General features: G+C 42.7%; 2 protein-coding genes and 1 pseudogene across 3 annotated transcripts in view; 2 read left to right on the top strand and 1 right to left on the bottom strand.

Annotated features, from left to right (window-relative positions):
- ZRANB1 (zinc finger RANBP2-type containing 1) overlaps positions 1–20,675 on the top strand; it is a 79,180-nt gene extending 58,505 nt beyond the window's left edge. The window contains exons 4-10 of the mRNA XM_027855921.1: positions 1,100–1,253; positions 2,764–2,835; positions 3,480–3,678; positions 14,492–14,612; positions 16,008–16,137; positions 16,434–16,663; positions 17,238–20,675. Of these exons, the coding sequence (XP_027711722.1) occupies positions 1,100–1,253; positions 2,764–2,835; positions 3,480–3,678; positions 14,492–14,612; positions 16,008–16,137; positions 16,434–16,663; positions 17,238–17,456 (1,125 nt within the window). The 3' untranslated portion in view covers positions 17,457–20,675. The remainder of the gene's footprint in view (positions 1–1,099; positions 1,254–2,763; positions 2,836–3,479; positions 3,679–14,491; positions 14,613–16,007; positions 16,138–16,433; positions 16,664–17,237) is intronic.
- On the top strand, positions 7,236–9,708 carry LOC114038583 (annotated as a pseudogene).
- Positions 20,676–21,207: 532 nt separating the features above from the next.
- Positions 21,208–27,573, bottom strand: part of CTBP2 (C-terminal binding protein 2) — a 126,371-nt gene continuing 120,005 nt past the window's right edge. For both annotated transcript variants that reach the window (XM_027855920.1, XM_027855919.1), the window contains 4 exons: positions 27,368–27,498; positions 25,963–26,090; positions 25,389–25,506; positions 21,208–22,650 (listed from right to left, as the gene is read on the bottom strand). In XM_027855920.1, the coding sequence (XP_027711721.1) occupies positions 22,470–22,650; positions 25,389–25,506; positions 25,963–26,090; positions 27,368–27,498 (558 nt within the window). In that variant the 3' untranslated portion in view covers positions 21,208–22,469. The remainder of the gene's footprint in view (positions 22,651–25,388; positions 25,507–25,962; positions 26,091–27,367; positions 27,499–27,573) is intronic.

Genomic DNA, 27,573 nt, shown 5'->3' with positions numbered 1-27,573 from the left:
GTTCCCTCCCAAGATTAAAGTCTCTGATCACACCTTTCCATTACCTTCTCAGAGACAGAAAACAGCATAACTCCATCCCTCCTACTCCAGCCTCTGACAGGCCCTCTTCTCACATAAGATAAATCCTTCTGCCTGCAAATAAAGATCCTTGAATGAACCACAGGATTACTGGGATCTCTCCCATCCCTGAAGTCCTGTGGGTCTAGAATTCTAATATGAAGTACATCACCAGTGAGAAATGCACTGATCTCTCTGGCTACTTCATGGAATTGAAGTGTAGTGGGAGTGTAGCGTATCTGTGAAAATATGTCTTTGCCAAAGTGTTTATCACTGATGTGGCTCATGAGGCCTTCACTATTCTGCTTCCTTTTCCCTTTGAGCTGGGCCAGGCAACCCCAGGAACTGAAGTGAGAGCTCAGAGGACTCCTCCCCTGCTGCTTCTGACCTCTGCTCCTCTGACCTCCTTTCCCCCAGAGTGTAGAGTGGAGGGAGAGAGAGGAAGAGAAAAGCCTACCCACCCCTGGCAGCCGAACACTCGGACTCCACATTGGACCAGCGGTCTGAGTCTTAACTGACACCTCAGGTCCTGTTTCCTTCAACACTCAGCTCAACTGCTAACCTCATTCAGCAGAGATTTTCTAGATTTCTCTGAACTGTGTGTGCCCCTTCTCATTCTCCTTATGTTATCGTATAATAAGCACCGAGGAGCACAGAGTGACCAGCAGTTCAAATTCTTAGGTGATCGCTAGCTGTCTAAACCTAGGCAAATCATGTAATGGCTGCCTTCCTCAGTCTCCTCATCTGTAAAATCGGGATAATAGTACTTGCCTATTAGTTAGCTGGTGGCGCAGTGGATAGAGTGCTGAGCTTGGAGGAAGGAAGACCTGAATCTGGCCTTAAATACTTCACCTCTGTCTGCCTTAGTCTCCTTACCTGTGAAATGAAGATAATAAAAGCATCTGCCTCTCAGGATTGTTGTGAAAATTGAATGAGATTATATTGCAGAGCTCTTAGGACAGTGGCTGGCCTGTAGTGAATGCCATTGTTGTTGCTGTTGTGACATCAAACAAATTCCTTTCCAATCTGTCTCCTTTTTCAGGTATCTCAGCAAGCAGCAAAGTGCATTCCAGCAATGGTGTGTCCTGAGCTGACAGAACAAATCCGACGTGAGATTGCTGCCTCCCTCCATCAACGAAAGGGGGACTTCGCTTGTTATTTTCTGACCGATCTTGTTACATTCACATTACCTGCAGGTAACTATGAAACCGGAACCTTTCTGTTGTATTATTTATCTAATTGCATGGTGCTGGCAAAGAAGAGTAGCTTTCAGAGAACATTTTAGTGAATTATTCCCTTTCTGTGGGAGTAAGGGGTGGAAAAGGAAACCACATTCTAATCCTTATCTGTTTTACATTTGTAATTTTTTTGTGCTTGTCTGGTTTATGTAAATAATAACTTATGCCTTTCTGTATGGATGTGTATGGTTTTTTTTTTGCATGCTATGCTTTTTAATATAAGCATAGAATGTTTTCATGCATTACAGCCTATCTTCCATATTTCTCTATAGAGCTAGTGAGTCTTCAGGTTGGAATCACACATCTTTGTTTTTGTTTCTGTCCAATTGTCATTGAAAAATATCACCAAAGACCATTGTTTTTAGAGTAAAGGTTCCATGTGGGCATCTACATTTGTTGGGCAGCTTAATGTCATAGTTGAAAAAAGCAGAGTTGGTAAAGGGAGAAGAGTAATTCATTTTTGTCCATTGGAACAGCATTTGCCATTGAGGCAACCTTGCAAAATCGCAAATGATTTTTCCATTTCCCAAGGAAAGGTGGGAATTGTTTAGTAGGAACTAAAAATAAAAAAGTAGCAGTTTTAGGTTAACGCTAATAATTTATGCAAACTTAATTTGAAAAATAACTTCAATATATTCTTGTATACTTAGGTCCTAGCAGTAGGAATTATATATACAACACAATGATTAGATTTTCATTTTGTGTTGAGTGAATAGTTCATTGTGACTGTAAAAAGGGCAGAAAGGCATTGAACAAGTGTACATAGAAGTGTGTGTCACTGACCACTGATTGGGCTTTAGAACACTGGAGTTAGAGGAAGTCCTTTTGCAGGCAGGACTGAGCAGGATGCAGTATTATGGACAGTGGCTACAGAGGAGTTTGGCCATTAAGTGTTAATGACCTTACGAGACAGTGCTGGGCTTAGGTACTGAGTTTTGATCTTTAAACCGAGGAATGAAAAATAAGAGGAGATGTGAAACCTAGGTTAATGAATGGATTTAATTTTGTCATTAAAACATTATCCTAAGGCATTAAAATGAGGACTAGAAGGGAGACTTACTTATGAATAAGTGGTGCTTAAGTAAAACGTGTTTTATTTGGCATTTTAAAATGGAATTTTTGATAGTTTATGAACTAGAGCTTTATATGTTTTTGCTATATAAAATTTACCTTGCAACATGAGTTGATATGGTGATATTTTAGTGGAATTTGACACCATTATCAAGTTGATTTTTTTAATTTTTAATTTTTTGCTTTTTGGTGAGACAATTGGTTGTGACTTGCCCAGGGTGACACAGCTAGTAAGTGTCCAGTGTCTGAGACCGGATTTGAACTCAGGTCCTCCTGACTCCAAGGCCAGAGCTCTATCTACTGCGCCACCTCGCTGCCCCATCAAGTTTATTCTTTTCTGTAAAATGTGTCTTCCCATTCCCACATCTCCCTGCCCTTTTGTTTCCCATTCTTCTAGATATTGAAGACTTGCCTCCCACAGTACAAGAAAAATTATTTGATGAAGTGCTTGATAGGGATGTTCAGAAAGGTAAGCAGTAAGGTAATTGTTGTTTTTTAAGAAGACCTGTGATATCATGAGTGATTATAGTTAGCTTTAATTATATTATAACCTGTTGCTTTATTGATAACTCTTAAAGATCAGTGGAATAATTTTTGTATGGCACACATTTTAGAGGCTGAGCATACACCTTCTATATTTTTGATCACTGAAATAAAAACTGTTTAAGTTTTTAAGACCCTGTGATAGAGTTGTTCAGTGTCTGGATGGTTATATGGGAATTATAAAGTTCCGTGTCACAGTTCTTGCTAGGATAAAGGAGACAAGCAAATTGGTGAAGTAACTATTTTTGAAATTTGCCTTGATTATCTTCTAGGTCCCAATTGTTAACATATACAGAATTTTGTAAGTTGATGAGGTTATGTGATTTCCTGACTAACTTAATTCCTAAATAACTTATTGCTTTGGATCTTTTAAAATTGTTTTATAATTTATTTGTGAATTCCTATGATGTTTGGATAACTCAAAAAAGTTTTTCTCCTAATTTACTTATGTGACCACTAGTAAATCTTATACCACTCCATTCCTTCTCGTTGGTTGTGAATAAGCTGTCCTACTAAAATATGCCTTAATTGCACAGATACAAAAATGAGCATGTTTTAAATGCTTCTTAGAGTTAGAAGAGGAATCTCCGATTATAAACTGGTCCTTGGAATTGGCGACTCGCTTGGACAGTAGACTCTATGCACTTTGGAACCGGACTGCAGGGGACTGCTTGTTGGACTCAGTGCTACAGGCCACCTGGGGCATCTATGACAAGGACTCAGTGCTGCGCAAAGCCCTCCACGACAGCCTGCATGACTGCTCACACTGGTGAGGGGCAGGGCTAGAATAAGTTTGCTCTGGGTGAGGCCTTTCTCCAGGGAAGCTTGGCATGGGAGGACGGCTTGACCGTTTCCATGTCTTTCCCACATCTTTGCTCCGAGTTATGAAACAGAGTAATTTGAAGGTGACCTTTAAATAATTGGTCTTTTCCTTACGTTGTAAAGCATGGTATTTACAGACTCTTGATATCTGTGTTTAACCCTTATAAACCTGCTACTCGACATTATGAATGTGCCTGCTAATCAACAACGTTTTTGGAGTTGAGACTATATGCCAAGTACTGTACTGGATAAGATGCAACCGAAGTAGAAGATCATTCCCACCCTAAAGATTCCTTCCCCCCCCCCAAAACCCTTTAAAAACAAGATAATAACTAACCCTAACCCTAATTGTGCTTTTATTAGTCAAAAAACATTGAGGCCTTCTGTGTGCCATGAACTATGTTTATTAGCACTGATGATACAAAGAGAGGCAAAAACAGTCCCTGACCTCAAGGAGCTTATACATTCTAATTCATTACTCTAGACATTCTGTGATTTCACAGAACTTCCATGCCTCGGTAAATGGTCTGTCTCTCTGTCTTTTTTTGTTTTTAGTTGCTTTTCCCACAAAAATTCATGGCACAGTGGGAAGAACACTGTTTATTGAAGTCAGAGGACCTAGGTTCAAATTTCACCTTAGATGTTTGCTCCCTTTGTGACCTTGGGCAAATCATTTAACGCCCCTGAGTTTCAGTTTCCTCATCTGTAAAATGAGGGGGTTGCATGAGATAGCTTTGGAGGTCCCTTCTAGGAGCTGTCCTCCTAGGATTACCATCAGCTGGCCAGTCTTCCAGTGATGACCTCTGAACTGAGCTTGACTTGATTCTCAAATAGTAGGTAGACATTGTTTAGATGACTCCCATACTTGATGCCACTAGAACTTGTATTTACTTGGTATGGCTTTCAAAAACTCAGGGTCATTTCTATTTTATGATGAGAATTTGGAATAAGACCTGAGTGAAGGAGAAGTTATAAATATTACTTATGTTTTCATTATGTTTTTGGATTTATTATGTTCAGTTTTTTTGGGGGGGGAGCTGTGTATGTGTATACCACAAGTAGCTGAAAGTAATTAAAAATTATCATTGAGGGTCTGAAAGGGGAAGAGAAGGCCTGCACTATAAGGAGCTCTATGTAGGGTACCCCCCACCTTCTGGGGCTTTGTTCCCCCAGTTTTGTGGCTGCAAAGCCCCTGCTGCTGCATACTTCCCAGAGGTTGTGCCAAGGCTCAGGTGGTAGCAGTGGGTAGCCTGCTTCTGGCATGCTTTCCTTCTTTTGTCAGCACCTGTTCGTGCTGAGAAGTGCAAGGTAGGTATGGCCAAGGTGGCTGGAGTGACTGCTGGGCTCCTCTGAATGTGAGTTGGAGGGATGGCTTGAAGCCAAAACCATGTGTGTGTGGCCCATTGGAGTTGAGCTCGAGTAGAGAAGCATGGAGAAGAGTGCAGGAAGGAGGAAGCACAGGGCAGTTTTGGTTGTTGTGGTACGGTTAGCTGTGCTTAAGAAGACCATGGAACTCTGAGGCTGGCCTTCCTTAGAAAGCAGACCTGATCACTGGGTATGTGAGCTAACAGTAGGCATCTCGGAGCTGGCAGCATGCCAAGCTTGGCAAAACCTGGTGTGCAAGTGTGACCTTTAACTTCTCATTTTAAACCTCTCCATTTGTGAGCAGGGCCTGAAAAATCAGACATCGAAGACATGCTTTTATAAGTACATTGAGTTTAGAAGTACTTGAGGAGTTGAGGGTAGAGGGCATTCGTGCCCTATTTAGGGATGAGTAGATCTACAGATTCATGGTAAGAATCAGGACATGAATTCTTAATCAGGAAATTTTCTACTATCTTATCTGCATTGAGTTGTAGCAAGTTTATATTCCTCTTCACACTTTCTTTGACTGTTTGGGTATATGAGTTAAGTAGTAGTAATAGTGTTTATTTGTTCTATCCTGCTAGAATAGAAAGGAAGATTTAATTCTAAATCATTACATGTGGAAACGGTCCATTTACCAGCAATTTATGGATTTTCAGAAGTAGTTCTTAAAATTTTATTTTTCTTTGTTTTTACATTACCTTTATTTCTAAATATGTTCTCCTTCTTATCCAACATTGAGCTCTGTCTTGTATAACAAAGACCTAGAAAGAAAACAGTTGGTTCTGTAAAAATAATCAATACATTAACAGTCTGATAGAATATGTGCTGTTCTAAACTCATAATCCTCACCTCTGGAAAGAAATGAAGTACATTTTCTTTTTAAAGATAAATACCTTCTTGTTTTTGTGAACTTGTCAAATGCCAACAGATATGAACATTTCCCTATACAGAGACAGAAAAGGAAGATGATATATGAAACCCAAATCTGAATGGTGTGTCCCTTTTCCAAACTTCTTTGCCTTACGGAATATCGTTTTCCATGCCCTACAGTCTTTTAACGTAGAAGCTGCAAGGTCCTGTGTAATCCTAACGGTGGTTCCATGATATTTAAATTGTTTCTTTCTGGCTGCTTGCAGTATTTTCTCTTTGACCTGGTAATTTTGGAATTTGGCTACTATATTCCTTGGTGTTTTCAATTTGGGATCTCTTTCAGGAGGTGATCGATGGATTCTTTCTATGGCTATTTTACCCTCTGGTTCTAGGACCTCAGGGCAGTTTTCCCTGATTCCCTGAAAGATGCTGTCCAGGCTCTTTTTTTCATCATGGTTTTCAGGTAAACCAATAATTTTTAAATTGTCTCTCCTGGATCTATTTTCCAAGTTGGTTGTTTTACCAGTGAGGTATTTTACATTTTCATCTATTTTTTCGTTCTTTTGTTTCTGTTTGACTGATTCTTGCTCTCTCTCACAGAATCATTAGCTTCCACTTGCCCAATTTTAATTTTTAACACATTGTTTTCTTCTGTTAGATTTTGTACCTCCTTCTCCATTTAGCCAGTTATATTTTTTAGGGACTTGTTTTCTACAGTTCATTTTTGTCCTTCCTTTTCCAAACTATTGATTCTCTCTTGCATACCTCTCATTTCTTTTCCCAGTTTTTCTTTTACCTCTCTTATTTGACTTTTAAAATCCTTCTTGAGCTCTTCCAAGAAGGCTGTTTGGGCTTCAGATCAGTTCATATTCCCTTTTGAGGTTCCGGATGTGGGTTTGTTGACAATATTGTCCTCTTCAAAATTTCTGCCTTGATCTTCGCTCTTCCCCTAATAAGAATCTGTAGTACGTTTCTTCTTGCTCATGGTGTTTGCTTATTTCTTGGCCTTGACAGAGATTAAGCTCTCCTGCTGGGGAGCAGGGGGCACTGACCCAAGCTTCTTGTGTTGGGAGCCTGGGGCCCGGTTGCTGGCTTTGTGTGCTGGGGCCTCAGATGCTGGCAGTTGGAGGCTGTAGGGTTCTGCCGCTGGAATCAGCAACACTGGAACTCTAGGGGTGGATTGGGTAGTCTGGTCCTTGGAGGTTGCCTGCTCACCCGGGCCTTTCCTTTCCCTTCCCTTCTTTTACTTTCTTCAGCTCTTTGCAGATGGATGTTTCGCTGCTGCAGGATGTTTCTCCTCCTAGGGGGTACCCTTGGAGCACTTCCCTAGAGTTTTGCTGAGGCACCGGGAGACTTGGTTGCTGTAGAATGCTGAGCCAGTTTCTACTGGTACCCCTGCCCTTACTGAGGCACTTGGGGGTCCCGGTGTTAATGTTTGCCTGCCCCACTACCTGGGGTTCAGGATCTCCCCCTGGTAGGCTGAGCTGGGGCTTTCCACTAGCTTGCTGGGATGCCTCCCGTTCTGTACTGTTCCCCTTCCCCCAGGGCAAGAGGCACCTTTCCCGTCAGTCCCTCAAGCTAGCTGGGCTCCTGGACTACTGCACTTTGTCTTTCTGCTGGTTTGGCTGTTTCAGGGTTTTTCCTGGGGTGATATTTTCTGGGCTTTCAGAGGTTAATAAGGAAGGGTGAGAGCAACTTATTTCTCACTCTGCCATCTTGGATCGCAGAAGCAGAACTCCATGCTGTGTCCCTTTGGAAGGTGTAAGCCTTATTTAAACATTAGTCACATAGAATAGAGAATGGAGAACATTCGTTCAGAGGTGATTCTGGTTGTGCTGGGCTTCCTCTGCTTCTCACTTCATTAAAAACATATTTCGTTGTTGCTACTTTTGTATTATCAATATGAGCTCTGAAGCGCAATCGGGTCACCGAGTGACCTTGAGCGCTTCAGGCAGACATGCGCTGGGGCACCTGAACCTCCTAACCTGCGCCCGGGGCGGGGGGGGCGAGCTCTGCTCCTGGGTACCTGTGTGGTCAGACCCACCTTCGTGCCAGCGTCTCTGGAGGATGGCACATCCACCTGTCTGCCAGCCACAGCTCTAACTCTAAGGCTGCGTTTCTGCACTGGACTAGTGAGAGAGCCATCAATGTCTTGCTGCTGAGCCTGCTCCCAGCTGCCTGTCTGTATCTGAGCTCTGTGGTGCACTCCTCACTGGCTCCATAGTCACTGGGGTCTTGGACAGGTTATTACTATGTTCATGAAGACAAGTTGGTGAAAGGAGCCAGTGCAAGTCTCTTGATGCTCTCAGCCATGACCTTTGCAGGACTCTGATATTTCAGCTATCCTGATGTGCGCATCTGCAGAGCTGTTGCCATGCTGTGGAGCCTCTGACCTCCCTGGGAACAGAAATGATTGTACACCCATTGCCTCAGCTCTATCACATTATTAACCAATGAAAAATGAGAGGAAAGTAGCAGTGAAACTCCACTGATGAGACCTCACCTGTTCTCCAGTCAGGCACAGTTACTTCACTTATTGGTCTCTATGAAGAATATAATCCAAGAAGGATTAGATTAAGGAAATTGTGAGATTAGCTTGTGTTCCAAGTTCTGAGAGTTACTGAGTAGTCTCAGGATCTCACTAGTTTTCTGTCTTGCTCTTAACCCTTGTAAGCTGCCACATTTAAATTTACTGATCTCTTAAGAATTCAGTTAGTTATCATCCTGTTGTGATTGGATTTGTCCAGCAACCCTGTCCCTCTTAAAATGCTTCTTGTTCTCGGGAATACTGAGCAAAAGAAGACATTTTGTTAATTCATAAAATAAAAACTTTGTAAAAAAGGGGAAAAAAAATACGAGCTCTGCATTTTCTTGTCTCTTCTGTGATCCAGTTTGTTTTTTCTAATTATGCAGTGTTCAGTTTCTGGTTATCTTTGTTCCATTGTAATTGTGCAGATTGTTTTCTTGTGGAGAGTTTCCTGAGCTTCTTTGTATTTAAGTTCAGTAAGTAGTCCGAGACGTTCATATTCTGCTTTTTCTTTAGTCATTTCCCATTTAATGAACATTGCCTTTGTTCTGAATTCTTGGCTTTTAAGAGTACTGCTGTACATCGTTTGGAATATGTGGGACTTCACTTCTATCTTTGAAACCCTTGGGATATGTGTCCAAAAGTAGGCTCTATTGGCATGAACATTTATGGATGTGGACAGGTTCATCATTTTCTTAGCATAATTTCATATGTTTTCCAGAATGCCTGGACTAATTCATAGCTCCGCCAGCAGAGCATTAATGTGTCTGTCTTTCCACAATCCCTGTAGCATTGACTGTTCCCAACTTTTGTCATTGTCAGTTTGCTGGGGGTGAGAGTTGTTTTGATTTTTCTTTTTATTAAGTGCTTTATGTGATTTTAGATACAGAGCCTTCGTCGTGTTCTGGGGAGCTTAAAACAAATGATGGAGGAATTAATAAGAACCAAAACAATTAATTGTTTTCTTAATACTTTTTTTCTCCTGTAAACACTTAATATGTGGGCAGTTGTCCATTGAATCTAGCTGAATCAAATGCAGCTAACTTTAATTGGCTGAGGTTCTAAGGCTACTTAGTGTGGTACTCCTGAGGCAGATAATCATATTTCTTATTGGGAAACTAATGGGGGAGATAATTACAGGAGAAACCCAGTTAGATGTTTCCTTTATCATGGACATCTGTCATCAACCTTGCAGAATCGATTGGAATGGAAATTTTGATGAACTGTTTTTTAAAGAAAATACAAAATTTCTGTTTTTGAAGGATTAGTGTTCAATATTTAAAAAATTTTAAATACTTTTTTCCAGTTACATGTAAAATTTTTTAACATTCATTAAAAAAAAATTGTTTCAAATTCTCTCCCTCCCCCATTGAAAAGTTTGATATAGGTTATACATGTGTAGTCATGTAAAACATTTCCATATTAGTCATGTTGTGAAAGAAAACACAGATAAAAAGAAAAAGAAAGTTTAAAAAAAGTATGCTTCACTCTTATTTGGATTCCATCAGTTCTTTCTCTGGATGTGAGTAACGTTTTTCATCATAAGTCTTTTGGAATTGTTTTGGATCATTGTATTGCTGAGCAGAGCTAAGTCATTCATAGTTGATCATTGCATAGTGCTGCTATTACTGTGTACAATGTTCTCCTTGTTCTGTTCACTTCACTCAGCATCAGTTCATGTAAGTCTTCCCAGGTTTTTCAGAAATCAGCCTGCTCATCATTTCTTATACCACAGTAATCTATCACAATCATATTCCACAGTTTGTTTGGCCATTCCCCAGTTGATGGGCATCCCCTCAATTTCTAATTCTTGGCCATCACTAAAAGAGCTGCTATAAATATTTTTGTACATGTGGGTTCTTTTCCCTTTTTTATGATCTCTTTAGGATACAGACCTAGGTATTGCTGGGTCAAAGGGTAAGCAGTTTTATAGCCCTTTGGGCATAGTTCCAAATTGTTATCCAGAATGATTGGATCAGTTCACAACTCCACCAACATTGCTTTATGTCCCAGTTTTGCCACATCCTCTCCAACATTTATTATTTTCTGTCATATTAGTTGTCTGATAGGTGTGAGCTGGTACCTCAGAGTTGTTTTAATTTGCATTTCTCCAATCAATAGAGGTTTAGAGCATTTTTTCATGAGTGTAGATAGCTTTGATTTCTTTGTCTGAAAACTGCTCGTTCATATCCTTTGACTATCAGTTGGGGAATGACTTTCATTCTTATAGATTTGACATGATTCTCTTATATATTTGAGAAATGAGGCCTTTATCCAAGAAACTTGTTCAAAAATTTTTTTTCACAGTTATGATTACTTTGTATTTCCCTCCATCCTACTCCCTCACCCCGTTTATCCTTCTCTCTCTCTTTTCACCTTCTCTTTTCACCCTATCGCTCTGCCATAGTGTTTTACTTCTGACCACCACCTTCCCCGTTGTGCCTTCCTTTCTATCAGTTTTCCCCCAACTCCCCCTTTCTCTTATCCCCTTTCTCTCCTACTTCCCTGTAGCGTAGCATAGATTTCTTTACTCAAATGAGTGTGTATGTATTCTGTCTTTGAGCCGCTTCCAGTAAGAGTAAGGTTCAAATGTTGTCTAGCCTCCCACCCCTCTTTGTCTCTCCACTGTAAAAGCTCTTTCATGCATCTTCTTTGTCAGATAATTTACCCCATTCTACCTCTCCTTTCCTCCTTCTCTCAGTGCATCCTTTTCTCACCCCTTAATTTTATTTTTTAGATATCATTCCATCATAGTCAACTCACATCCATGCCCTCTGTCTGTATACTCTTTCTGACTGCCCTAATAATGATAAAGTTCTTTGAAGTTACAAATACATCTTCCCATTAGGAATGTAAACAGTTTCACTTTTTTGAATCCCTTATGATTTCTCTTTCCTGTTTACTTTTTTATGCTTCTCTTGGGTCTTGTATTGTCAGATTTTCTGTTCAGCTCTGGTCTTGGGTCTTTTCATCAGGAATGTTTGAAAGTCCTCTTTCATTTAATATCCATTTTCCCCCCTGAAGGATTACACACAGTTTTTACTGGTTAGGTGATTCTTGGTTGTAATCCTAGCTCCTTTGCCCTCCTGAATATCATATTCCAAGCCCACTGATTGTTTGATGTTGTTTAGTCATTTTTCAGTCACATGCAACTCTTTGTGACTCCATTTGGGGTTTTTTCAGCAAAGATATTGGAGTGATTTGCCATTTTCTTCCTCAGCTCATTTTACAGATGAAAAAGTGAGGCAAACAGGATTGAGTGACTTGCCCAAGGTCACACAGCTAGCATGTGTCTGAGTCCAGATTTGAATTTAGGGAGATGAGTTTTCTTGGCTCTAGGCCTGCACTCTATTCACTGCACCAGCTAGCTGCCCTGATCCTTTAATACAGAAATTGCTAAATTTTGTGTTATCCTGATTGCAACTCGACAATATTTGAATTGTTTCTTTCTGGCTGCTTGCAGTTTTTCTCCTTAACCTGGGAACTCTGATAGTATTCCTGAGAGTTTTCATTTTGGGAACTTTTTCAGGAGATGATTGGTCAATTCTTTCAATTTCTGTTTTGCCCTTTGGTTATAGGATATTAGGGCAGTTTTCATGGATAATTTCTTGAAATATGATGTCTAGGCTTTTTTGGTCACGGCTTTCAAGTAGTCCAGTAATTTTTGTGTTATCTCTCCTTGATCTACTTGGCAGATCAGTTTTTCTAATAAGATATTTCGCATTTTCTTTCATTCCTTTGCCTTCATTTTGTGGTTTCTTGATGGCTCATGGATACACTGGCTTCTACTTGCCCAATTGTAATTTTTAAGGAATTATGTTCTTCAGTGAGCTTTTATACCTCCTTTTCCATTTGTCCAATTCTGTTTTGTAAGAGTTCTGTTCTTCAGTGAATGTTTGGACATTCTTTTCCATTTGGCCAGTTCTGTTTTTTAAGGACTCCTTTTTGTCAGTGAATTTGTCTATATTTTTTCCATTTGGCATATTCTGCTTTTTAATGAGTTCTCTTTAGTGACATTTGTCCCTCTTTTAACCATTTGGCCTATTCTGGTTTTTTAAGATGTTATTTTCTTCAGTACTTTTTTGTGTCTTCTTTACCAAACTGTTGAGTCTTTTTTCGTGATTTTCTTGTTTTTCTCATTTCTTTTCCCAGTGTTTCTTCTTGAGTTCTAAAATCCCTTTTCTGCTGTTTCAGGAATTTTTTTTTTGAGGCTTTGAATACAGCTATGTGTTGTCTTCTTCTGAGTTTGTGTTTTGATCTTCCCTTGACCTTAATTTCCCTCAGTCTCCCAGTCAGCTTGTGTTTGGTATTTACTTCATGAATTTGGCGCTCTGTTCTAGATATTTATCAAGTACATAATATTTTCCTTTAGGTTAATTTACTGTTTTCTTTACAACTTACATTTATTGATATTTCAGAAATTTTGGGTGATACTTTCATTTAACTTGTGATGCCTGACTTTGATTTGCAGACTACTAGAGTTTAAGAACTCCTTAAGTTGAGTGCACAAATGTTAATTTGTGAACAAAATCATGTATGCCTGGCATCCACTGAAATCCTGCATCTTGAACTTTCAAATATACTTTTTTTTTCCTCATTAGCTTTAAAGTATTCAGATGTGTCTGCATACTTGAAAAACTGATGTCAAATTTTATTGAAAAAATTATTTAATATAAGAATAAAACCAGTGTAATTAAAATACTAAGGCTATTTGGTTAAATTATGACTTACTAAAGACCAGATGAATCTGTTTCCTTTCAGTCTTAGTTTCTATTTATAGACAGCATTGTTCTTGAAAAGAATACAGATATTTATTTCTTGTTCTACTTTGTGATTACCTATGGAGGAAGCACAGTTTTGTGAAAAGTATTATGTAGAGAGGTGAACAGTTGGAATTCATTCAGCTTCTAAGCTCTGCTACTTACTCTACTCTTAGTCATTTCCTTATGGTCAAATGAGATTTTTAGGTGTTGGTTTTTTTTTTTTCTGCCTGTCAGGCTTGAAGGAAAGAGATTATGAGCTCTATGGCAAGGATTCTTTCAATTTTTGATTATATCCTTAGCATCAAGTATAGTATCTTGAACTTCATAAGTGTTTATCTGAAGTTTAGTAGAGATCTTTTAATTTAGCTCAATAAACTTTTTCTGTAGCTATGTGATTGATTTCATTGTAGTTTTAGCAGTTTTTTTTAAACTGCAAAATACTATAAGGCAATTATTTAGGCATTACTTTTATTGTTTGAGAACTATGTACTGATGTTTCCTAATTGTTTTGGCAAGGGCTATGGTTGAGATGTGGATATGACTGGGGCAGTACATACCTACCAATCCAGAGGGCACTCTTGCCTTTACTTTGGTCAGAGATTAGACCAGGCTTGTGTGATTTTTTTCAAACTCCTGGTGAGAATGTTCCCTTTACCATTACAGATCAATCCACTTTGTGGCTTAAACAGAAGAGAGTTGCCCAAGGGCACTGAGAGGTTAAGTGATAATGTCCGAGTCAGACAAGCAGACTCTGAGGACAGCTCTCTGTCCACTAGGCCCTGCTGCCAATATCACGGTTTTAAGAAATGGGATTAGAGAGGGTGGTGAAGTTCTGAATGAGAAACTTTCTGGGCAGTGAGTCAGACTGCTGACTTTGGATGTGCTAGAAGACACAGAGCCAGCACGTGTTGGTGGACCGAGTGACTGCGTGAGAGCCTCCATTTCCTCATCTGCAGAATGGGGGTGATACTAATTCTCAGGGTGGCTAGGCAGGTTCTTTGAAAACTCTTAAGAGACCGTAGAAATGTGAGCTTTTCTTATTGAAGGGGATGGAGTGTGCCCCATTGTGTGTCGGCACAACTTCATCTTATGAGTCAGGCTGCGCGGTCCCTTCCCGTGCGGCGGGGCCAAGAAACCAGATGCAGCTTTACCAATTCCTTACAGCGTTGTGACTGTTAATATGTGATTGATTGCAGAGTGCTTCTTCTTAAAAGCTTTGTTCACTGTTTTAGGTTTTATACACGTTGGAAAGAGTGGGAGTCGTGGTATTCTCAGAGCTTTGGTTTACATTTTTCCCTCAGAGAAGAACAGTGGCAGGAAGATTGGGCATTTATACTCTCTCTTGCTAGTCAGGTAAGAACACTTGGGGCCGGAAGCCTTCCTGTTGTTATGTGTTCTATGTTGTTACAGATGTTAGTAGCAGTGCACAGAGTGAGGGGCTCCGAGTCTGTAAGACCTGAGTTCAAATCTGGACTCAGACACTTACTTACTGGCCGTGTATCCCTGGGCAAGACCTCTGTCTGCCTTGGTCTCTTCACCTGTAAGATAGGGATGATAATAATAGCACCTCTCAGGGTTGTTGTGAGGAACAAATTCCACAATCATTGTAAATAGTAAGCACTATTTAAATGTTAGCTTTTATTATTATGTAAGTATGAACAAACCCCATGGCACAGCTCCTGCCCAAAGCGTGACTGCAGGCAGAGATGCCGAATTGGTGAATGAAGTACTGAAGTTAACAGTCCCCAAATCGGAACACCTGTAGTTATAGCAGAAACTAATACACGGTTGGCAGTATTTTAGTATTAACTTTTTAAATCAGGATGGCAATTCTTGGGCGTGTTTTTTTTTTGGATGAGGCTATTGGAGTTAAGTGACTTGCCCAGAGTCACACAGCTAGGGAGAGTTAGGTATCTGAGGCCGGATTTGAACTCGGGTCCTCCTGACTCCAGGGCCAGTGCTCTATCCATTGCATAGCTGCCCCTATTTTTTTTTTTTAAAAAGAAAGTCCTCAGAAATGAATGCATGTAATCATGCAGTTTCTCTTGGACCCCCCGCCCCCATTTGTTAGCTCTTCAGAAAGAATGTCATTTTAAAAAAGTTTTATTGATGCCTTTTATTTTAACATCAATTGTTTTAAAATCAGCCAACACAGTGCCCATGACCGACAATAGTATAGAATGTTCCATACCAGCAGCCTCTCCCTCTTCTTACTCCTTGTGGAACATTTCCTCATATTTTTTCTGGGTCCAGGATCATTATAATTTCACAGTAAAGAACATTGCTTTTTTGGCCTTCTTGCACAGAGTTGTTTTAGAGTTGTAGAATCCTATCCTCTCTAAGACATTACACTATGTCGATTTGAAGCCCTGTCATTTTTAGACAGACAGTCACAAAACTCTGCTCCTCTGTGCATCTGAGAAAAGGCTCAAATGACACATCGTCCCACTGGGAGTTTTGTGCCTGGTGGCATGTACTGGAAAACATCTCTGCGTTATGATTTACACTAAGTGTCTTTATCTTGAAAGATAAAGATCTTGGTCCCTAGCATTATAGAAAGTGAGGTCCCTTGTAGCCTCTGAAGATGGCTGTTTGTGGTGTCTGCATTCGCTGTTGTAGTCTGTATATCAGAAGACCTAATCTCTAACCTCTGTGGCTTCACGTTCTCCTATTGTGTTTTCCTTTCCTTTGCTTGGTTTGCTCCTAAAACCTGAAAGGAGAAATTGTTCTTTTTTGTGTTTTGCACAGCCTGGAGCAAGTTTGGAGCAGACACACATTTTTGTACTTGCACATATTCTTAGACGACCAATTATAGTTTATGGAGTCAAATATTATAAGAGTTTCCGTGGAGAAACTTTAGGATATACCCGTTTTCAAGGTAAGCCATTTGGTAATACTGCATTGTTACACTGTTGCTTGGGGCCCATTGCAGTTTCTTTCTTGTCACATTCTTATATATTGATGGATGGCGGGAAGGTCTCATGCTTGTTTTTCCTGTATTCCCCCAAATTTGGAGTAGATTATGGTGAAAGGAAAGTTCTAGCATGAATTGAAGTAGATTGAGGATGTGGGAGTGGGAGTAATGGATAAGCTGGTGGGGTCAGAGTGATGCTAGGGGGCAGACTGTACTTCTAGAAGTACCCCGTGTACTTCCTGACTGTACCTTTTCCCCAGGTGTGTATTTGCCTCTGCTCTGGGAACAGAGTTTCTGCTGGAAGAGTCCCATCGCTCTGGGCTACACGCGGGGCCACTTCTCGGCCCTGGTTGCCATGGAGAATGATGGCTATGGTAATCGAGGCGCTGGTGCTAACTTGAACACAGATGACGATGTGACCATCACTTTTTTACCTTTGGTCGATAGTGAAAGGAAACTATTGCACATACATTTTCTCTCTGCTCAAGAGGTAAGAAGCAGTTCCATGAACAAGGGGTCCCCCACTTTGGGCAGAGTTTAGGAGTGAACCTACCCCTGCTGACAAACCTCATGGATTACGTAATAACACTTAGACGCCCTCCTTCCTACGGTTCTCCTGCCAGTTCGATGCAGCTGTGCCTGGGGTCCTTGGGCTTATGGCAGCCACCCTCACAAAACCAAATACCATGACCCTGACCCCAGAAGTGTTCAGTTGGTTTTCTGGAGTTTACTTTGATTTCCCGCCTTCTGTGTTCTGAATATCATGGTTTGTAGTATCGACAGATCTTTCAGTAGCATAAAATTCCTATGACAAATCAGAACGGTTTGTCCTCTGGCCTTCTTGTTAGTCATCTGTTGTATAATAGTAGTAAAATTTACAACATGAAAATGCTACTGTGCACGTGTGTGCATCACCAGCACACACATGCACACACGTGTGCACGCACACACACACGCGCTCTCTTGCCCTGGCATCCCCAGTGGGTAGTGGTGGGCCAGGTGTGAGGAAGCTCTCTGTGCAAGGTCTAGATGCTGCTTTCTGTCTTCTCTCTCCCCTCCCCAAGCTTGGCAATGAGGAACAGCAGGAGAAGTTGCTCCGGGAATGGCTGGACTGCTGTGTGACAGAGGGCGGCGTGCTTGTCGCCATGCAGAAGAGCTCCCGCCGGCGCAATCACCCCTTGGTCGCGCAGATGGTGGAGAAGTGGCTTGACGGGTACCGCCAGATCCGCCCTTGCACGTCGCTGTCGGACGGAGAAGAAGATGAAGACGAGGAGGACGAGTGAGGCGGTTGGGGAGTGAGCTGTCCGTGCCACGGTTTGGTGGATGCCTCAGAGTTGGGGTCATGCTGCAAGCAGTCACTCCGGGATGAACTAGCAGCTAGCAGACACCCGCTGTCCCAGGGAGTTTCTGATCCGTACGCCATGGAGAGAACACAAGTGCGCATCTGCTGTGCGAACACAGAACTCTGGTTGGACTGGAGTTTGTAAAAAGCTAATTTTATTATCAAGACAGAACATTTTGTTTTTTTCCTTTCAAATTGTAAATCTGTCTATAAATGTACCGCATGTGGTTGTGTAAAAAGTTGTGTAATAGGAAAAGTTGTACCAGCATCTTCAAATTATTGAGAAATTTCTCTTCAGTAAGGGCACTTACAAAGCACATATTAGATGGCTATTTGTTCTTCCCTTTTATGGTAGAATTGCTGTTCTACATCACTTTTTAAATATTCTGACGTATTACGACCATTTTGTGTTCTGTTCTGCTGGTACCACAGTCAGATAATAGGAGGATTTTTATTCACACAAATTACCCACAGCAAAACAGAAAGAAGTTTATTGGATTATTATTATTTTTTTAAGTTCCCGCTGTGCCCAGTGTAACAAACATACAATCTTAAGGAACACACTGTGGAAGAAAAGCCAGATTTCTCATGGACTGAACTTTATAGAATGTTCTTCCCTGATTTTGAAGTCTCCAGCTTTCCATTAATTCGTTGTTTTTCATTTTTCTGAAGGATATTTTTTTCTGTCTGTAGTACTTATTTATTTGTTTGGAATAGTGACCTAAAATGAGGGTTCTTATTCCAGATATTTGGCCAAGCGCAGTCATTGAGTTGGCTTATCCCTGGACACTAGGCAGGCACTTGGGAAGTAGCCAGTCCAGTGATGGCCTGTGGTTCATCGTGTACCCAATGAATTGTGTTAAGTTTGCTGACTCAGACTTGATTGAGAATTTCATGCCTCTCAGACTGTCACTGTAAATGCACAGCAGAGCATTTTTTTAAGCTGGCGTGATTCTTACTGTCTTACCCATTGGGGCTCTAAGGTAAATCCTGTTGGAAATGGGGCATGCCTTCGTCTAGGCAGGTGGGGACACTGTTGGCAGTTCAGAATAAAGATTTTACAAAGAGTCAGATGGCTGAAATGCACTGTATGATGAATTTCTCAGTAGAGACCTCTGGAATGTTCTTGCATGTTGAGTGATGTGCCATCCCTTTTAAGTTTTCTTTTAAGTATAAGTTCAAAGTTTATTCTTTAGTAGAAAACCCTTGTAAATGGCTGACACTTTTAGCTGTACAATCGGTAATGGATCAGGTTTTATTCCCAAATAAGCTGAAAAGGAGCTGTTATGAGCACGTTGAAAATTGGGTGGTAATGTGGGTGACTATAGACCTTTGAAATTAGAATTGGGAAAGAAGTCTCCTAGTAAAATCCTCCTCCTTCCCCGACCTCTGTAGCTGAAGGCTGGGAACACCCTCAAGAATTTGCTGCTTAGGTGTTGTTGAAATGTGCACAACTTCTAGGTCCTGTCAACAAGACACCCAAATCAGAAACACACTCATGTTGTACTGGTTCATGTCTGCAGCCCCCCACCCATCCATTGCACAAGTCACTGTTTTTTCCCAATGAAACATCGTGTTTGGTCACATGTCTACTAAGTCTCTTTTGGTGCCTGCCAAAACCACAGGCAGAAGGCTCCTTTGCAGGACTCGTGTGGCTAACCCAAATGAAAAAGACATGGACATGGGACAGAATGTCCAGTCTTCCCTTTTTTTTACCCTGAAATGGAAAGGATCAGTTTTCTTACAAAGCAGTCGTAATACTGTAACACGGACCAGTGAATAGATTTAAGAACAAACGCTTTCTCTTCTACAATAAGCTATGAGAATCAGTAATCAAAGAAAGCATTTTCTTTTTTTCAAGGACTTCGGTAGACATTTTTTTCCCTTGGTAGGATCAGTGTTCCTCATCTAAGAAATAGCTGATGTGACACTTACTGGTGTCATCCCTCTGGAGGCAGACTTACATCCCGGTGCTCTCTTTGCTGGAAGCAGAGACAACCTTCCAAATTGGAGATGCCAGAAATAAAAAGTTTTGAGGAAAAAACTGTGTTATCAATGTAGTTATGCACTCAAACCTACCAAGGAGAACTCGGTAAAGCTTGGCAGACTTTTCTGCTCGAGTCTGGTTGTCTGATATTTTATTACAGATTAATGACCCTAAAAATATAGCCAGTGTTGTTAGTATGACGTGTTGAGACATTTCCCTATGGGAATAATTGCTGGCTCTACTGTTCCATGCTTGGCGCTTCTTATGGGGCTTTTAGATGGTTCCACAGTAGGCTGGTTTATTTTGAAACAGATCTTCAGTAAATGAAAATGAACCTTGTGGGCAAATGAGATTTAGGCTAACTAACTTATTTCTGATAACCACAATTTCCAGGATGAGCTTTTTAACTTTGTAAGATGTGAGCGTCCTAAAGGGCCACTTTACAGAACCACCCATGATCGGCTTGTCTCCCCTTCAGAACCTTCCCCCCCCCCCCCCCCCCCCAAGCTTCTTTAAGACTATGTGGGTCTTTGGCCACCAAACTTGGGCCTGTCCTTGCAGAGAGGATTGGCCAGCTGTTCCCGGCTGCTTGGTAGCTGCAGTCAGTTGGGACTGCCAGGGAACAGTGAATGAATTTAAGGTGAGGGGCACCATGCTGCTTACGGGATTTAGCAGAGAGGAGACTGTTCTTGACGGCCCAATTAGTCATCACCCTGTGCCACTAAGCAGGAAGGGCTTCGTTCAGTGCGACTCTTCAGGCAGTTATCTGTGCTTGATAATCCCAGTGTTACAGATTTCCTTTTGAAATAACCACCACAGTGGTATATGTTGTCAAAGACTTTGAAGTTGTGTCTCTGTATTTGTATTAGGGACGTTACATTACAACCCCAGCTTTAGAGTGAGATTAGACCACGAGGGTGACTTTACGTCGATTTTGAGCTTTACACGTTGGCAAAATGTTTTGGGGAGAAGCATGTTTTCCAAACAAGTGTATGTACTGAAGAAGGAAGCTACCAAGATACTGAAGCCCCTGGCTAGGGAGCTGCTCCACAAACCATTCAATCAATGCCATGTTGCTTCCCTAAGATATTTAGAAATCAGTTTTCCCGGAAGAAAAAAAGGCCACAAAGAGATCTTAAAACATTTTGATAATAAATGGTGGATGATAAAGTACTTTCTTCATGTCTCTGAATTCTAATCTGTAAACTTAAGTGACAAAAAAAAAAAAAAAAAAAGACAAAAGACTTGTCCTTTTGTATTAATGGTTTACAAAACAGGTAATTTTGGGCAAATTTTAAAAACAAAAGTAGAAATTTGTGACTATTTAATGCTAAAATACCTTGAAGATAATCATTTCATCTAAGAACGGCATAGAACTGAAAGGTAATTTCAGTGATGATACTACTTGAGAGCATTTCAGTATCTAAGTTCTATAGCAAACCGGGGAATTCTGTTTGTAGTTGTCTGTATCTGTGTCTCCGTGAAGTCTTTTAGGATGGACCGAAAGGTCACCGAGCCTCGTCTGGGCCGTCTGTCCCCCATCCTTAGGACAGCCAATCCCAACAGTGCTTGTTGTAACGTTGCAGCCTCACTGGGACGCTCCATGATCTACGCTAAGGCCTTTTGTTAAGGGAAAGTAAGAAGTTGCAACAGCAGCATTTCCCCTTAAAGTTAAAGTGGCCCAAAGGGGCTGGAATTTCAGAACTTACAGGAATTTTGATCACTTTTTATTGAAAACTGCACTGACCGCTAAATGTCCACCTTTACAATAAACAAACACAAGAACGTGTAACACACTAAAACAAAACATCCTGCTTGCTGATAGCCATTCTTGGTTTTCTGTTTGGGACAGTTTTCAAGATATCTTTTTGTCACAGAAACAGGAATGTACCTATACAAAGGCTCAAAACAGGCCATCTTTTTAAAAGAAAAGACTATGAATATAACATGAAACTAGTTGATACAAATCTAATAGGATTTGTTAAAATCAGTCACGCCTAATAACACATTTGAAGTGTTCTTGTATAAAATATCACATGAAGAAAAGAAGACTTTTATCAATGTCTAAAAAAGTGGGTTTTGTTCATAGACAATCTGACAAATTACCATAAAAAGTGTTTCCTGAGACATAAGGAAATGCAACATTATTCTTCTTGAGCTTTCAGCTCAAGACTTTCCACTCAATAAAATAGCTGAGGATCTGAAACTGAGAAAATATATTTGAGTACAAACAGCTTGTGAAATTTAATACTTTTTTCTTTCTTTTTTTTCTTTTTTTTTTTTGCATCATTAAGAGGGTTTTACTGAGCTTACAGCCAACCGCTCAGGGTGTGTGTGTGTGTGTGTGTGTGTGTGTGTGTGTGTGTGTGTGTATATAGTTCAGATGAGGGAGAAATAGGTTTCACTGTACACAGGAAACTTGATTATGTTCAGTATCTTATGCTTTGTAGTGTCTACCACAGGAAAACCATTTTCTCCTCATCTTTGTGATAGTTTGTCCTCCTAGCCAAAGAGGTAACCAGCCACACGTGGACAGAAGAGGCTGTAGTCCCATGATTAGGTTTTCTCTCTGCAATTTCCTAGTTGGATGGTTGGATCTCTTGATGCAACATTCTAAAGCAGAAGTCCAAGACCTGCTATTCCCAAGGGATTGAGAAAGGAAAAAGATCTATTTATTCTTGTGATTGGTGCACAGATGAAAAAACTTAACACACAGTAACAGAAGTTGGTTGTTCATGTTACACGTCCTCGCTTTCCAGCACTTGTGAGCAGAGGTGCTGACTTCTGGGTGGTTCTCCCCATCTCGCCTTCGGATCTCCTCTTTCACACTGCCACGTCAGTGATGCATCGGTCCAGAATCCACGTTGTGAATTCTACGGCGGATTCCTTTTCTTGTAGTTCCTGTTCACTGTTCACTGTTTCTTGGTCCCAAGTTTATGTAAATGATTATTTTCGTTAAATTATCTGCTATTGCTCATTGGGGTGCTCTCTGTTGTCTCCATGTTTTGTGGGCTGGTTAGGAGAGGGAGCTTGGGAAGGATGTGCCACGGTTGGAAGATTATGAGTAACGGGAATCCCTCCTGGGATAATGCCTTCCATGGCTGCAGGAATTCCTCCAGGCGTTACACTGACTATGCCAGGTGGGTATCTAAGGAAGAAATGAAAAGACGGATGGTTTCAGGCAAGTTACAAAGAGATAATTCAATAGAGGTACAAGAATATTCATCTTTTCAGAGTCAATTACCAACATTTCTGACTGAATTCTAGAGAGTCTAGAAAAATAGGCTAGCCAATGTGTACTTGAAGGCTGTGACCTGGAAATTGGAACACTTACACAGAGCAACTATTGTTTAAACTTACAATTTCATTATAATTTGGTTGTTTCTAAGGGTTTGCCTTAAAATTCAAGGCCCAAACCAAATATGCATGCACAAGTCACTTTACATCTGTGCTCCAAGCAACTCCCTAAGACAGGCAGTTTTGGTCACGCTCAGTGCAGAGTTTCCACGTTTGGAGGATACCTTTATGAAATCATAGTTTTGTTCAGATGTGAGGTGGTGACATCTTCAGTTTAAAATGGATGAATTTGATATTAACACATTGCGAGGATATAACTCTTGTTTTGATGCAGTGTTACCCAGTTTAAAGTTGAAATTCAGAGGATAAAATATTTGGACACATTACCATTTAATAAACTGTGTGACCCTGGGCAAGTCACTTAACCCTAATTGCCTCATAACAACAAGAAAAGAATATATACAGCTTAGACCCTGGATGTACTGGGAAGTATGTACTACAAGAATTCTTAACTCCCATGTATATTATGTATAGGGGAAAGAGCCTAGATCTGAGAAAACTGGGTAAACAAAAAGTGCTTTGGCCTCATCCCGACACATTGTGTTCATGAATAAATAGGCCCTACCCAGGGAAATGCCCCAACTGGGCAGTGTGTCCCTCACTGCCAAATGCAAAGCATGTTGTCTTGGCTGCCTACAGACCCAGCACAAATCTAAGAAGGTGGGCATCTAGCACCGCCCCTTTCCACATTTTTAATATTCTGAATACGGGAACTCAGGTTTGACCTCATTGCTCTCTCTCTGATAAGTGGTCAGAATTTAAAAGGTCAAGGGATAGGCTGGTATTTTAAAATGCTTTAATAAATTATGCCAGATTGCAGTGTGGGAATCTGGAGGCAGCGGCCACTTTTCTTTATAATCACAAAGTAATAGTTTTCACCCCAGAACACCAAGTTCTAGGCAAGTGAGGCAGAGAACTTTTTTAAAAATCCTGCAATGGAAACGTCAACTTTGAAGAGTATGTGTGTGGAGTGATGTATCTTACAAGGGAAGAAGTCTGTCCTTTTATTGTTAACATAAATCAGAGATGATCACATGACACAGAAAGTCCATTGAACTGGAACAGAACTGAAGAAAGGGGGACCTGAGAGGGGCCATCGGCCCAACCCACTCAAAAATCCCCTACATTCTGCCTTTTGTTCAGCTTGAACAAAAGATTCATTTCCCTCTCTTAGACTTTACTTATAAAAATTTTTTACAAGTTTACTTGTAAAATGCAGAGGTTATCTCAAAGTTTCCTGTTAACTCTCCATCTATGGTCAAATGATTGTGTTTGGCCCCAGAAGGCAGCACAGTTAAGAGGAATGGGGAGTTTTCAGATCAGAGCTGCTTCGGGGGTAGTGGCGCCCTCATCTGGGCATGGCAGGTTGACCAGCTGCCCTGTGGGCTGAGCATTTGTAATTCTGGGGAAGATAAGACCTTGTTGTTTCTTTCCTGGGTTCAGTGTCAGTGAGGTAGAAATGTGCTCCCACAAGGTGAGTGACAGGATGGAGCAGGGACGCATGACTGGCTCTTTGCAGATCCACATGTGGTATACAAGGAAACGTGGCAACAGCTCCAAGTTCCATGGAAGGAAGGTCTTGCCCATTTGGATGGCTGCTGAACTGTGCGTGGGCTGGCTGAAGTCAGCACCTAGATGTCTTTCTTAGTGTCTCATGAGCCATTTCATCCAGGTAGGAGCCTCCAATGTAATGGTGTGAACTCTGGCCCGGAACTTAAAATACTCATGAAAAATGTCCACACCCTGGACTCCTTGGGTCCTAACTGCAGGCTGTGCAGCATACGTGTTTAAAAACAGTGCCTCTCATCTTCTCTCCCTCCTCTTTGAGCAATCAGGGGTTACAATTCATTTCCACCTGAAATGTCTGGGATGGGGAGTGAGGTCTAGACCTGTGACTTCATTAATGTAGGAAACTCCCAGGGTTTTCACACTGCGACTGCAGCCCACGCTCTCACAGCTACTATGATACTGCTTCTGTGTCAACGTGTGACAGACAGTCCACCATCAGCTGGGCTCCGTGTCCAAAAATGAAAGGGAAAGAGTGAACACAAGTGAAGAGAAAGCTCTTTCCCTGTGAAAGTCACTGGCACAAGGCGTTGATTCGTATGACTTTTTTTTTATTACATTTCTCCACCCCGATTCAGGAGGCCCCCGGAGGATGGATTTTTTAAAAATTGTCTCACTTTTGGGAAGGAGGAGGCAGGGAAGCCAACCAAAAGCAGTCCTTTAGCAGCATCCCCCAAACCTTGTTCTCAACTCAATAACTCAAGTAGTTTTTCTATCAAGGACTAAAGAAAATGCCATTTGGTTCAAGGGCTTGGCCTGCACGTTCAGCCAGAATCGGGCTGGTGAGAGTGACCTTCCGGTACGTATCTGAAGGGGGCCGATCCGATGAGGCTACTGTGTGCACCAGAGAAGAGCCAGGAGCATGGCAGGGTGTCTTCACCAGGCCTCCGTCCCTCCCCAGCGCAGACAGGGCACCTGCAGGGCCCCGGAGGGTGGGTGCCACGCGGAATTCCCCCCTCTCACCTGTAGGTGGCACCATTGAGCTCTGGATGGATTGCCTGCTGATCTATGACGGACCACGGAGCAGAGGTGACAAAGAAGTCCTTATTTACGCAGTTTCTTAAGCTGTCTGGGATGCGACCTGGAAGCCAAGGGATGGAGCGTCATGGCATGCTCAGACTGGAAGGGGTGACGGGGGAGCACGCGGCCACACCTCCCCAGCCGAGGGGGCCGCCGGTCACGCGGTGATGGGGGGCCCCCCCTGGCCCTTGGATCCCAGCTGAGGACAAATCCTCTGCTCGAAGCTCTACTTGTTATGAATTTAGTTATGCGCTCACAAAGGGAACGAACAGACAATCCAGATTGACGCGGGGCCCTTCTGTAGGGTGTGCCCCCTCTCTCCGGTTATTTATTTGGGGGGGTCTGGAGCTTCCAACTTACCCAGTCTCACTCCACCCAGGCCTTGGTCACTAATGGTAACTCAACGTAAACCAAGCCTCAAAAAAGGAGGGGGGGGGGCGGAACTCCAGCCTAATGGTTGTAGGGACCTGTACCGCGTGCCCCTGGGCACCCGCCAGACTCCTCAGCGCAGTCGTACCTGTGATCGCTCGGCGAATTTCGGTCGCGGCTGCCTCCCTCATCTCCAGGGATGCCTGCTCACTATACCAAGCCGTGTGGGGCGTGCAGATTAAATTTGGTGCGTCTTTCAGTGGGCCCTGAGCAAAACTATGGAAATGAGGGAAGAAGGCAGAATGTGTTAACAGCTCATGTCCCCTGTGGTCGACCCCCCAGGGCCGTGGGGCAGGTGGCCCCCTACCATTTCTCTCCCAATAGGCTGCAAGGTTCACCAACAGCCGCCATTTTCACTGCATATTCTCCACAACCACTCTGTGGGGTAGGGAATCCTGTCAATCAGGACAGCTGCCATGTTACATATGCAGAGGCAGTATGACTCCAGACAGGGCTGGCCTTGGGGTCAGAATCACCCGGGCTGGACATTTTCCTCTGACCCACACCGCTTGGCTGTAAGACTGGGCCCCAGCACCCCTGAAGGCCAAGTGCCAGAGTCCGGCCCACAAGACAAATCCTCATCCTGACAATGGGAGAATTGAACCTTTGGCCGTAATTAGAAGCTTCAAAGAGGCCCGGTGAGACCAGTGAGAAACCTTCCCTGGCCCCCCCAGCCACTAGTGCCCAGCTCCCGCCCCACGAGTGATTTTGTGCTCCCCTATATGCAAACGTGGTTTCCCCAGTTGTTGGAGCAGTTGGCAAGGATGTGTAAAAAATAATAACAGTAAGTCTAAGACAGTTGGGCGGGGGCTCCTGTACAAGGTGGTGTTCTAGATCGAAGGGAGTGAGTCAGAAGTCAGGAGGGGCGCTGGGGCATGGCGGTCCCGGAGGCTGACAATGTGGTGGAGATCATTATGGGAAGGAAGAATTTAGAGAGGAGAGGGCACTGCGGGAGCTAAGTAGGGAGGGGCCTGGTCACAGCCACCCTTCATCCCTTAGGCACCAATGTGAAGGATGCACCTCTGGGGGGATGGCACAGCTGAGGGAAAGGCCATGCAGGTGTGCATTAAGGGGAACGCTGGATCAGTAGTGAGTGAGGGCAAAGATGGGGAGATGCGTCAGCACACCGGACAGCAGAGGCGAGAGGCCCGGCACGCTGCCAACCCTGCGAGCCGAGGGGCCCTCTGCCCCGGACAGAAAAGAAGCCTTTCTGGAGACACGGTGCTTTGAGGGTGTCTCTGGGACACCGCTCTGCACTGTCCAGCAGGCAGCCCGAGGGAGCGGCTGCAGCTGGACATTAAATCCCGGGGGATCCTGAGGAGATGCCCAGGACGGGACCTTGGTGAGCGCCCTCTTTGGGAGGACGGAGGAGCCAACAGACAGGCGTCAAGCACATGTGTCGGACGCGGGTCAGCCCCGCGGGGGCGCTCCCCCCCCCCCAGGAGGCTGCCTGAGGCCTCACTGCTTACCCCTCCCTGCTTAGCAGGACTCACCTAAAAGGTTCCGATTCGTGCACGTCCAGCGCCGCCCCTCGTATCCGGCCCTCCTTGAGGGCCTGGGCCAGCGCCTTCTCATCTACCAGCCCCCCGCGGGCCGCGTTCACCAGGAATGCGCCTTGCCTCATCTGCAGGGGAGGAAGAGGAAGAGCGTGAGCAGCTCGCGTGCGGGCCGGGCTCTGGGGCCGGGCCGGGGCCCCCTC

This window comes from Vombatus ursinus, unplaced genomic scaffold (assembly GCF_900497805.2).
Source record: "Vombatus ursinus unplaced genomic scaffold, bare-nosed wombat genome assembly UNPS02011353.1, whole genome shotgun sequence".
Classification (NCBI taxonomy): domain Eukaryota; kingdom Metazoa; phylum Chordata; class Mammalia; order Diprotodontia; family Vombatidae; genus Vombatus; species Vombatus ursinus.
Note: the sequence above shows the minus strand (reverse complement) of the source record. Positions and strands in the feature narration are given on the sequence as shown.